At 40.0% G+C, this 13,511-nt stretch overlaps 1 protein-coding gene across 4 annotated transcripts in view; it reads right to left on the bottom strand.

The window, feature by feature from the left end:
• The window catches only part of PDE3A (phosphodiesterase 3A), a 262,985-nt gene that overhangs the window by 7,659 nt on the left and 241,815 nt on the right, over positions 1-13,511 (bottom strand). For all 4 annotated transcript variants that reach the window (XM_069807850.1, XM_069807851.1, XM_069807853.1 and 1 more), the window contains 4 exons: positions 11,411-11,524; positions 9,720-9,919; positions 7,377-7,580; positions 3,844-3,999 (listed from right to left, as the gene is read on the bottom strand). In XM_069807850.1, coding sequence (XP_069663951.1) covers positions 3,844-3,999; positions 7,377-7,580; positions 9,720-9,919; positions 11,411-11,524 — 674 coding nt within the window. The remainder of the gene's footprint in view (positions 1-3,843; positions 4,000-7,376; positions 7,581-9,719; positions 9,920-11,410; positions 11,525-13,511) is intronic.

The following is a 13,511-nucleotide window of genomic DNA, read 5'->3' as shown; positions in this document are numbered from 1 at the left end:
AGGAATAATGCACATCAAACCACTTAAAAACGATGAAAGAAAAATAATTCAACTCCAATGGCACTTCCATAGTACGCCAGCATGACACTACCACAGTGCCATCACGTCAAATGGCTAATGGAAGTTACAGCTCTTTTCTTGTAAGAGGACCCACTACTGATAGTGTGAATTTAACAAGGATGTTAGCTGATGACTGCAAAATGATGCCCACTGCCCTTGTCCTGTACTTTTACACTGTGAGTGTGCAAATTTGAAATATTATTTTCTTTCTTTCTTGACATTATTTTCAAAAAATCCCTTCTGATTTTGTGATTTTTAGCTCACAACAACCTTGTAATTAGCCACGTGTTTGCAGGGAACAAGACTGAACTTCTACAAGCAAGGCTTATCTCATTGAACTAGTTTTCTTATTAATTTTGTCCTTACTATACATAACATGGAGAGGTCCTCTTGGCTTTGGGTCATAAGTACTTGTTTTCCAGGACTATTAGAATGATCCCTATGAAAGCATGGGTTACTCAGAAGTAGTAAACCTTTCCCATAAAGCTTTTTGCTAGCTTTTCTTGGGGAAAGAGGGTAAAGAAGGGGTATAGGAAGACTTTTTTCTCCCTCCTCTTATGATGTAAAAGAAAGTAAAACTTTCTTGCAGAACCAAGTCTGATATATTCACTCATTCCTATTACAAGAAAGCTTCTGATGGTATCAGTGAGTTTTCAGCTGAGTAGACATGTCAAGACTGGATGCCACCTCTCCAGGAAAAAATATCTAATCCCCCTAATCAAGCCTGATATACAAATTAATGTTTTAATACAATACAGAGATCTATATTTGAGAATAAAGATTAGAATTTGGAGAGACATTTTCAATTTCCATTATATTACAGATTGCCTGAATTTATCTCCTTGTAACCTAAATTTTCCAAAAGTCATGGACAATATATCTGGTCAACACCCTGTTGATATCTGGGAAAGCCAAAGAATGAGAGTTAAACTTTGAAGCATGTATGACAAATGTCTCATTTCCTTGTGTTTTGTTTTGTTACTTTTATAATAACCCACCCCGAAATGTTATGTTCAATCATTAAATGCAAAATATTAGTGTTAACAAAACACTGAAACATGCCATTCATTCCTGAATTAGCAAATAAATTAAGAAGAGGTGGCTGCTCTCTCTTCTTTACAGTAACATGTCTGAGATTTCCTGGTTGTGAGCTGTCAGTAGTGGGAAGAAAGCTGACTGTTGAAATGTTTACAAGTTCTTTTTTCATGTTCCATTAAAACATGATTTATTATGTGAAACATCCTGCAGTGCATTTTTTGATTCTTTTTCATATGCCTAACCTGTCTTCAAATAAGTACACTGAGCATGTGGAGGGAAGAAAAGGAAACAGTCACAATATGACAGGATCTTGAATGTTTCTATGCAAAACGTCTTTACTAAGGAGTTTTTATTTACAGGGGAGTTAAATTCTTCAAAGGAATTGGTGCTTATTAAAGGAAATTCAAGAAAAATATTTCATTACTTTCACAGCATAGGTTGAATGCACATATATATATATATATATATGCTTTTTGACAACAATTCTAGGAAAATCCAAACTTCCCATAAAGTTCTCCTTTTTAGAAGTGAGAAAATGAAGATTTTTCCCTTCTCAGAAAAAAACCTGATGATCAAAAGCATGGTGAAGAAGGCTTGACACACCTCTCGTAGCATATTACATTACAGAAAATCAGATTTTAACCTAGGTTAAATATATTGAGAATCTAGCTTATCCTCCTTAATGCCAAAAGTAAGGCCCAGCAAGAAAACATTCTCTGTTTTCAACCCCATCAGTATCCTGTCAGCATGGCGACTCATGCCATGCAAAAAAACCAAAACAGGAAACCCACTGGGACTTACTGATTTCTCAATACAGTGAATACACATCTTCTATAAAAACAAAACCAAAAACCCCTAGTATCTTACTGATTACCTGACCTCTTGGAATTTGCAAGCCAAGAGTTCAAATGCGTTTGCTCACAATCCTCAAAAGGAATGCCATTAACAAAGATAACATATATGTTATTCTGAATCAAATTTTGCAGAGAGGATAAATCTCAAATGCATTTTTTTTTAATTACAAGACTATAAGAAAGATTATCTCCAACAGTCCTTTGGAGCAGCTTCCAAGAGCATGAAAACATTAGTAGCACATCTTTCTGACTGATGGAAAATAATCCAGATTCCTGCTGTGGAAGAGCTAACACCCTATCCTCCCACACATGTTCCTCCCAAGCTTGATTCAGAGCTCACTATCCAACACTTTGACAATACTAATGTGTTGGAGCAGTTACTGCCCTCTGACATTAGTTATGTTGGATCAAAGGAGAGTCATATCATGTATCTGATCAACAGGTTTTGTCTGCATGCAGTAGTCACCCATATAAGCTATGATCATCACCAGAATTAAGTAAAGTACAATTTGTTGGGAGAGTTGTAATGAAAACAAATATGAAGAAAAGCATTTCCTGAAAGAAAATTTGGGAGATGAAAGTTGATCACTGTTGTTATGGGACTCACTCTCTCTTTAAGAAAAAAATGAAAAGAAAAATGGAACCAACTATATATGTATTATATATAAGGGTCATTGTTCTTTCTTTTTCTCATGAGATCTGAAATAAATGAAGGACCTTCAGGTCAATGTCTGAATTTTGTCCCTTTTCCCATTTCTTTACATACTCCAGAAGGCAGCAGCAGCAGAAAATCCTGTTTTTTTCCAAAGTGTAAGTACAGTAAATTTAAGGGAAGATGAAAAGGCTTTAAAAGGGATTAGTCTGTGACTTCAAGTTACTGCAGAGCCTCCCCAAGAAGACTGTGGTGTGTCTGGTTCAGTGATTTAGCCTGCTTGCTTCCTCTTGAAAAGACAGGATGTGGAGTTTAGTCTAACCAGCACATTCAGAATATGTTCCCACTCCGGAAACAGGCATAGTGTGGGAACAGCCCCATCCCTTGCACTCGGCAGGGCTAAATAGGTTATAATGAGAAAAGGGGCTCCCTTACACCTGGCAGAAAAGGACCAGTGCCTGGCTGTATTCCCAGGTCTTTGTAAATCAGTCTGTGTCTGTCCTCCTTCCTCATGCTACCATCAGCTAAGCCTTGCATAATTAGTGCAGTTGTACTGACAAACCTTCTGAAAGCTGAAAGTGTCGTCTTAAAAAATCAAGTATGAGTCAGGATCAATGTGTAGGGAGCAGATATGGTTAGTCCGTGATAAACTGAAAGTCAATGTTACAGTCGTGCTCAGTACATAAAGGTTCTGTGGGTGTGAACAGAGACGTGGCCCACAGGGAAGCTAAAATAATTCGTCTGCTCTGTTTAGATCACCTCAGCAACGATGTTGTGTCCAGTTTTGGAGACCACATGTCAATAAAAGTGTGAGCCACCTGGAGTGACTGCAGAGGAGAGCAATGAGAACCAGCTGATGTCTCGAAAAGACATAGAAGGAAGGATGAAAAGATAGTTTGCACTAAAGAAGACTGAAAGAGAGACATGATGACTGCCTACAGAAAAATAAAGAGGAAAGGAACACTTGCTCACCATGTCCACTGTAAGGACAGTGCCAGACTGGAACAGTTAAGCCTGTAGAAACCCCATCATCAGAGGTCTTTGAGGACACATCAGAATCTTCAGTGACAAATGGACTTTCACTGATCCAGCAAAAGGATGGACTTGTGTAACTCTAGCAATCCCCATCATCCCTTATTCTCTGTGATTTTCACTCATCACCAGCACCAGCATGGTACAAGACTGTTTAACACAAGACATGCAACCAGCAGATACCGCTTTGGACATGCATTTATTTACCTGTTCATAAAACTCATTGACAATGCCTTCTGTCCACTGCAGATGCAAATCTTTGCATTTTGCAGGCCCATTTATGTCAGCCAGTTTGATGCACATTTGGCAAACGAGCAAGCGGTCATTCTCATTAGTCCAGTCAATTCCAACATCATCATTCACCTAGTAGACAGAAAAAGGAAAACCATGACAGTAATCCTGGGTAAAAGGATGCATCCACAGAGGAAGGTCTGCCCTGGAATATCTTACAGTATATTTAGCTATTTGATAAAATCACAAGTGTAAGCAGGTGAGCTAACCCAAGGTTGGAATTTACAATGAGCTCTGGAGCAATATGTAAAAAGAAAAATAAGTGAAAAGTATTGAACATTGAGATAAATCACAAGAAATTAATATTTAGCAAATGATGTGCCTGTTTGAAAGCATTTGCTAGGAAAAACAACAAATGCAATCTTTCCATGACATTTTCCAAGAAGTTGCTACCTAATTGGTGTACAATGATAAATTACCATCAAATGCCATGCTGATTTAATTGCAGCGTGAAGGCACATCTAACAAGCTTATTTCCCTATTTGATCTATGTCTGAAAGTATTCCCAGTCTTTTTTGTTTTCGCTATTTTTCCCATACCTCCCACAATAAAAAGTAATATATACTATCAACTGCTCTAAAATAAAAGCGTCACCTTGAAGAATCACAGAAAGGCTGAGGTTGGAAAGCACCTTTGATGATCATCTAGTCCACCCCCCCGCTAAAGGCAGGGCCAGCTAGAACAGGCTGCTCAGAATCATGTCAAGCTCGGTTTTGAATATCTCCAAGGAGGGAAACTCCGCAACCTTTCTGGGCAATCTCTTCCAATGTACAACCCCCATCACAGTAAACACATCCTTTCTTACGTTTAAATGGGGATTCCTGTATTTCAGCTTGTGTCCACTGTCTCTTGTCCTGTCACCAGATACCACTGAGAAGATTCTGGCTCCATTTGCTTTACTCTCCCCATCAGGTATTTATACACATGGCTGCATTCCACCAGGTTCACCCCCAACCACGACACCCATGTACTCGTGTATGTCCAGTTTGATTAAGTGCTCCCTAACCTGATGCCATTCACTGAGGCTAAGTCTTCGTCACTTCAGACTTTGTCTCACACCTCAGGGGCCTGGGATTCCTGAAGCCAGGTCTTAGCCACAAAGACTGCAACTGAGAAAGCACTGAGGTCTTCGGCCTTTTACATCTCCAAACGGTCAGCGATAGCAACCTTTACTGCCATTAGCCACATTTTCCCATCTCAGCCTTTTCTCCTAGAATATCTCCTCATGTGGGAGGGGCTGTCTTCTACTGTCCACTTAATTTTTGAAATCTGAATCCCTCCTTGAAACACAGCTTTAATTGTCAAGCTTGCAATAATTGAAAATGGATAGAGAGTTGTTGTGCTATGACTAGATGAAACTTCCATGTCCTCTGTCAGCAGGTCCCCTGCCCCATACAGCAGTGGGGCCCCATGGTGAGGGCTTTGCTTCTGGTGTATGTGATTCAACATAACTAATGTCAGAGAACAGTAAGTGCTCCAATGCACTGATATTATCAGTGTTGGACAGTGAGCATCCTTCATTATTTCTTGTGGGTAGTTTCCGGACTACAAGTTTTCTGGTGGGGGAATGCTTACATTACATGTGTTTACACTGACTTCTGTACAGAAGGGTCTCTCTGACTGTAGCCTCAATATACTAAACTACAGTTCAGCAACCCAATCAATAACATGATCATTTAGAGCTAATTTTATCAGTTACAGCACCTCCACCCATATACAAACATGTCAGGTCTGCTCTCTGAGACCACTCTGGTACAGAAGAGTTTTTGCCAACCAAAAATAAATTTTTAAGGCAGTGATTACTCTGGGAAAGCCAGGCTCAGCCACAAGCACTGGTTAATATGTTCACCTTCTCCTCCACTTTTTATTCCATGCATGACCATTTGACTATTCAAGCAATAAGGAGAGAGAAGGAGGTTAACAGATGTCCTTACAAATCTATAGCGAGCTGGCAGGACATAATATATCAGACTGTGCAGTGTCTCAGGTATCATGTTGCTTGGCTACAACAGTGGTTACATCTACCATTGTCCAGCCTGATAGATTTAAGACAAATTTAGTTTTCAATATCCGGAATTTATGCCTAGTACTTTGGTCAAGCTTGTCCTCTTCCACAGTTAAGACAGTTAATCTCTGTGACAAAGCCACAGTAATCACTGGTTTAGCCTGTCTTTTTTCATTCCTTACTTACGTTCACAGAAGTGAGGGCTTTGTTCCAAACTGTCACATTCAAAGGATGTATTCAGACAGCCTAAATTCCCTGTGCTTTACTGTCATTGTAGCCCTGACAGATGAGAATCCGCCAATACTTTTCAACATTTATGAGGAAATTAGGCCAGTGAAAATGATCCCAGAATTTAAAATTAAGACCTGAAGAAACCCCCCTGATATTACCGGAGGTTTTGGGACATGACTAACAGGGGTGCAGAAGGAGTTCAGACTTCTATGGATCTACAGATCAGTTCCCTGCCTACCCTGGCCAATAATTTAAGGCCTTTCTTTAGAGCTTCTTGAAGCCTAACAAAGAGAGAGAGATTACAGAGAAATGGAAAACAAAACCAGTCATACATCTGGAGGCTTCAAGATTTCAGGATACAGGTCCATCCTAAGCAATACCACAAGAAAACATGTTATCTATGTCACCAAAACAGCTAAGAGGTCCTAGTTCTGGATAAGAAACACTCTGTGCTTGGTGTGTTCTCACAAGGAACAAGAAGGCAGTACCAGCTCCAAAGGCAAGTAACATCTAGGTAACATGCCAACAGCTTTGATGGACAATGGAGTTTATTAAAGTAACTTGATAGGTGGTGATTTCCAGTAAGTTAGGTTGAAACTGCATAATAATTTTTAAGAATGGTTTCCGAGGGTTGCGATTTTATACTCACTGAATGGAGCGTGCAGGAAAGATCTTTAGTGACCTTTCTCTAGGGTTTACCCATTTAAAACAAAGTAGGAAAGAAAGATCATGCTTTCATTGCATTTGAAATTAGAATTTCAAAATAATTATGATTTCTGTGCTTTGATAGTAAAACAGTATGATTAAACCAATAAAAATTCACCTTAAGTACTTAGCCATTATGGAAACTTGGTAACACCTTTGATTTTTTCCCCCGAGTGCTTCGCTAATAGGTCTAAAGTGCCAGTGAACAACAAAACAATGTTGAAAAGTAGCATGTAAGTGGGACTTACTTTCAAATAGTCCATAATATCTTTAGCCTTAAACCACTTTCTGAAAAAACTAAACTTATATAAGAAAAGAAGCTGCGCTACTTTAAAGCAAAAAATAACAGAATTGCCAGATTACTTTCCAACAGAATGTTTTACAGCAGCCAAAAGGACATTCAGAAGAAGGAGCAACACAGCAGCCTTTCTAGCATTTTCACTGTGATGCTACCAAGCCCCACAATCTTTTCTGACCATCCACCGGAAACCTGAACCAATCTTCTTACCTTGGCGTTGAATTTGGCAACAAAATCAAAGTGTTTCTTCAGGTCAGTGGCCAAAATTGCCTCAATGACGAGGAAGCGGAAATGCTTGAACTCCACATGGTCGAGGTTGACCAGGAAGTTGTACTCTGGCCTTGACATGAAAAGGTTCCAGGCAGCAGCGGCATGGTGGTTCTCTAGGACGGAGCGGTCGTTGTACAGCACCGCCTGTGAAAGCAATGCGGGCAGCTGAAAGCTGAGACACCTCTTAGTGAAAGAAACACTGCAGTGCAGAAATGAGAATGGGGGGACGATGCATGAGGGAGGTTCAGGTTTGGTTGATTTGTTTGTTTGTTTTTTTTAAGAACTTCTCGAGGTTGAAGATGTGATTTTGGCAGGACTAATAGCAGACACCTGAATTGTTGTGATGGTTAAGATTTACTGGAAGACTGATTTGAAAAATCTGGGTCTTTCATGCTCAAGGGTCTTCAGTTCCTGACTCAACTGCATCATATGACAATAGATTATTCTGTTTCAGGCCACATAATATAATACAGGCATGTGCTTCCCTGTTTCTCAGAACTAACCTCCCTTAACAGGGATTATTGTCTTTGGTGTTTGTACCTGGCAGTTCTGTCCATATCGGACTGATTCGAAACACAGAAACAAGTGAAATTCCAGTTTGCATCCTGACAACACACACTCAGCCTGAAAGATTTCTCAATGCTAAAATCCAAAATTGGTTAAACCTTTACCAAAACAAGATGCATAACTCTCATAGTTTTGGCAATTCCATTCAGAAACTAAAGAAAGATCTAGAAAATGGACTTTAGGGGACAATAACCATCTAGAAAATCTCTCCAGCACCATTCAGTCTTTTGACAATTTGGTTTATGGAAAGAAAAGTTTTTGGAAATATGCTTCTATGTAAAATAGATACAAGTTTTACAACTTCTTACACAAATATATACATATATGTTCTAGTGGCTTTTCACTTCAATTATACTTTTCTGTCATCTAGAGATTAAAAATTAAATCCTATCCTAAAGTATAGAACCTATTCTTTACCTCAGAGAACAGGTTGCTGAAGCAACTCAACTTTTTACAGTCCATCTTGCCTAACTGCACAGTAAGCATTTGAGATAGATATATTCTGCTATAGCTGCTGCAGGGCCAGCTCCTGAGAGCGGATTTTTAACACAGCAGCACTTTATCATTACTGGAAGCTGATACTGCTTGCCGTGAAAAAGAGGGGGAAAAAAAGAGGAAAAATCTGGAAAAAACCCAGATTTTAAAAAAAAGCAACTACAATCCAAACCCCCCCAAAATAACAAGAAGAATTTGAATTTTTCCCATTAATTTATTTTTAAACTAGGGACAATATGTTAAGACTAATAATCTAACTTCCCTTGTTGATTTTTACAACCATAAAGCTATAGCACTCATTTCTTAAAAGTAGATTTAAGGATAGCATGCATCTTCTATCAATTTATTTACCTGGCCAGGTAAATATCAAAGTTCTTGATCACAGAAAGATGTTGCAAGGATGAGAAGTATTACTATAAGTTTATAGACAGAAACTGATACAGAGCAAGTTCAGGTGACTTGCTCTTGGTGAGAGAGGAAGTCTGGATCCAAGTTGGGGAGTAAACCTAGAATTTCTGCATCCCTACCTGACTTCTCACCATTAAGCTATCTTTTTTTCCTTTCCTTGTCCATAGAAATATTTCTCAGCACAGTATGCTGAAGCCAGGCAGGTCAGCTATGTAAAGTAAGGAAAGATGATCTCATAATTAAGCCAATAAACAGTGACTCAGAATTGCTGAATTCAACTCCCGGCACTGGCAACAACTTCAATGTAACCTTAGGTAAGCCTCAATTCTTCATTTATAAAACTGGTATTATCTTCCCCGCCCTCCCCCTCCCCCCCAATAGAGGCATAGTGTAAAAATACATTCATAAAAGACTGCAGCTGCTCATATTCTACAGAAACAATGGAAAATATGTTATGATCATGCACAAACTAACTTGCATGGCACACTGTCAACTATACAGGTGTTTTTACATTTTATTTTCATCTTTCTATACTACCTTACTAGGTAGTATAATTCTTCCCTTATTTCACAGTTTCAGACATTTTATCAGTACCTTTCTTAACAGCTCTACTAACTGAGGGTGGTGAGAGTGTGTAAGAAGACTCTTACCGGTAATCCCCAAGTGAAGTGATTAGTTCTGTCACTTTGATAAGCTGTTTCAAAATATTTGGTAGACTTTTGCTTAATGGAAGCCACAGGCACCACTGGCAAGGAGAAGCTGTTACCAAAGACCTTCCAAACTTAACAGCAACGCTACTTGAGAGTTATTTACCTGAGGAGCGCTTGTTGCTACCAAAAAGGCATTGGTCCTTCCTGGGTGATCATAATCATGCATGGCTGCAGCTACATAAAGAGCCATCAATTCAAGGGCAGGGATGTTGCCAGCTAGGCATCCATAGCTGTCATCTGTAGGTGTGTATGTCTTCGAAAACACATAACCCATATGGCCATGAGTGATTCCACTGTCAGAATCTGAGCAGAAATAAATAAATTTAAAAAAAAACCCAAACAACAAAAATGCAACAAAAAAACCCTTACCACTTTTTCAGTGACTTATTGAAACAGAAACAACAAAGCTAGACGAGGAGCAAATTTACAATACATTATAGAAGAGTAAACACATTCTGACATCAATGCTTTCTGATACTGTGCATATAATCCAGTGCAATAAGGCACATAATTGGAAAGGAACAAATTCTCATCCCACCTGGGGATCTTCCAGCCATCCAGCAAAGCCTGTTCTCAAACTATATAAGTTACTAGCAATAAGCCATGGATTCATGGCCATGCTGGAACTCTGTGGGTAACTCAATCTTCCCACTCCTTCCTCTAATTGCTTCACCATATAGATTAGTCTATGAGACACTAACGGTCCTTAAAGCAATGGACTAGCATTTATTAATTCAATTACGGTGCATGTTTTCCAATCCAAACGTCTAGACTTTGGATCTTTGCTGATAATCCTCTTAACAGCCTCTTTTTAAAGCAGGTTGAACATGCTTGTCAGAGGCAGATACTGACTGAGATGCGTTGCTAATTTAATCTGCTTGAATGGATCTTACATGCAGCTGAACAACGTCTTTCAAATAACAAACACCAAAAAGCCCCAAAACTCAACCCCTTTCCTTCCACCCATTTCACCTCACCTACAAAGCCTCCAACAACCCTTGCTAATAAAGTTTTGCAGGAATAAAACCACTTCCAGTCCCACCAAAACATCCTTTAGAGTTTCATGAATGATATGTATGTGCCACGCAAACACCACCAAAAAAAGAACTGGAAGTGGTTTCTGCAGAACAAACTCCTGCTTTTCCAGTAACTCCCTCAGAACTCCCACAAAATACAGACAGGTCCTCTACTTGCTAAAGCTGAACCTAGAGAAGTTAATACAAAGACACAGTAAGGACAGCTTCCCGTAAGGAGCAATCATAAAACAGCAGACGAGTGGTCTTGCAAACTAGTTGCAAGATGGTAACAAGTCTCTTTCTTTGGAGACAGTGAAGAAAGGCAAAGGAACACTTGACAGCCAAGCAGTGACAAGTGCACAGCACTATCTGCACGCCCCAGCGATTTTGTAATAGCACAACAATGCAGGGTTTGAGGTTTTAAAAGTCTACACTGCTTCTGGAGCAGCACTGAAAAGCACTACTAATACAATTCTCCTAGGAAAAAAGGTATTGTAAAAATCAAATGGTAACAAACGTCTGTTGTTATGGGTGACCACAAAGGCTTGCATTCACACATCGTTAAGTGTACAGTATTAAGTTTTAGAGGACCAATTCGTTTCTTTTCAAAGCTATACAAACATACCTTAACACCTTCAACATCCAAGGTGCTACTGAACTTAGAATTCTATATAACTAGTAGTACTGCATGCAATCCTCAATTGTTGGCTTTCTTACAGCAAATTTCATGACAAAAACTTTAAAAATACAATATATATACTTGCACATTTAAATATACCTGAATCGCTTGCTGACCCGTGATCGTTAATCACAGTTGGGAGTCCTGGGATGGGCTGAGTAGTAAGGTACCAAACGGCATGTAGAACATCAGTTGCATGGATTCGGTTGTGATCTGTGATACAAAGCAAATGACCCTGCTATTAAACGTGAAGGATATTTCTGACGGAGGGAAATCAGCACCATCTAGTGGGTACTGTGTGGCAGTCAACTGAGCAGAGACAAATCAAACATTATTACAAACATGAACAGCTGTATTTTGTAAATGTTCAGTTTTTCTTTTACTGAAGTTGAAGCACATTCAATAGTATGTCTCACACCAGTCAAGAAAGAGAAAACAGCAAAGAAGCAGTGGGATCTGCAATGTAGGGAACTTTGCAAAAAAAGTGTTAAACAAGGAGCCTGACCTGTGCTACCAGCTCCAATCCTTTACTCCAGTGGTTGCCTTTAGCTAGTTAAATGCTATCAGGTAAATATGCACTGTTAACCTCTGAGTCAAATTAAATCAGTGGGAAAATCTCATCTACTTTAGTAGCCAGATTTCACCTAGCTTCTAAATACAAGGCAGGTAACACTTACCTGACCCTTCTTGAGCAAATTTAGGTGCTGAGCTAGCAGCTGCACTGCAAAAAATCAAACTCAGGATATATGTACACTGCACAGTTAAACCAGGTTCTTTCTGCAGTTTTCTGGCCAGAGATGAGTTCAGGCCCTGGATCCTGTAATCTGGCTTACTATAGACTCTCTTTGCAGAAATGAGAGATAAAAGTCACCCTAAGGCTCATACCACCAAATCCTTCAAGGCCAGGTAAACTATCCCACAATCAACACAACTGGCTGAAAAAGAATCACATGCTAGTTCAGCACAAAGAATTATCTAAATATACATTAGCAAAAAGGGGTAATGCTTTGCTGCCAGGACCAAAGCTTACATCTGGGGTTAAACCACTGAAGTACAAGCATTTCAGCTTGTGATTCAGGCTGATTTTGAGCAGAGCATAGGTATCTTCTACAGTGACTAGCTAAACACAAAGAAATCTGGTAATCCGAATGACAACCTGTGGGTCCACTACTGCTGCTGCAGTTCTGGAAAGATGCATTTCAGAGGACAAAGCACAAAAATGTGGGACTCCACTGCTGGGTCACCCCCACCTGTGAAACTCACAGTACCTGGCTACATCTCTAGGTAATCAGACATCTTAGTTGGACACACCTTGGTAATACCAATCAGTCATGTGGCTCTCATTGGCAAACCAACTGCTGGAACAGGCTTGATGGGAACAGGTGAAGAGCTAGGTTATATTAAGAGGATAATGGTCAAGAATCAGGATAACACTGGAGATGATATGCATCCTTCACTAGGAAAAATTACCAACACACAAGTCCAGAAGCCCTCTCTAAGAAGTAACAAGTGAAGCTGACCAAATTCATTAGGGGTGAAAAAAACCTCTGTACTCTGGAGGACTAGAAGGGACTGGCAGCAAGATGTGTAAGCAACCTGGTTCTATACCTGCTGCATCCTAAAGACAGGCAGCATGCAGCTGACAGGGTTTCTCAGCACTGAAGTTGAGCTTCACCCTATGGCCTTTCCTTCTACGGGAGAAGAGGAAGGAAGGAGAAGACCTGGGATGGAGAAAGCACCCTGGAGAGCCACATTTGCCCTCTTGCCACTGCTAGGGGATGGCTAATGCCTGCTCCTGCTGCCAACAGCCACCTGCCCCTTCCAGAGCAGCACTGCTGAGCCCACGTTTCTAACCCCTACCATCAGTGGGGCAGCAGCTGCCAGCCTGCATTTCCCTGGCTCTGGCAGAGGAGGGCTCACGGTCTTGCTGACCCTACACTCCAGAGCTCAGGCAACTGCCTACTTTTGTCTATGCCTACAATCAGCAGTATCCCGTCTGCCCTTGTGTAACACAGAAAGGTTTATTATATTCACAATTTGCAATCACTTTGCTCGCTCACTAAACATGACCATGATGTCATGCCACTTGGCCCTTTTATTTACCCCTTGCTTTCCTCTCTTGCTCTCCTTTGTCTTCCCTGTGACCATCCCTTTAAATACTCGTTAGTGACCACTAGGTAACATATTTAACAGCAAAACA

This window comes from Haliaeetus albicilla, chromosome 19 (assembly GCF_947461875.1).
Source record: "Haliaeetus albicilla chromosome 19, bHalAlb1.1, whole genome shotgun sequence".
NCBI classification, from domain to species: domain Eukaryota; kingdom Metazoa; phylum Chordata; class Aves; order Accipitriformes; family Accipitridae; genus Haliaeetus; species Haliaeetus albicilla.
The sequence above is the reverse complement of the archived record's forward strand: the minus strand, read 5'-3'. Positions and strand labels throughout refer to the sequence as shown.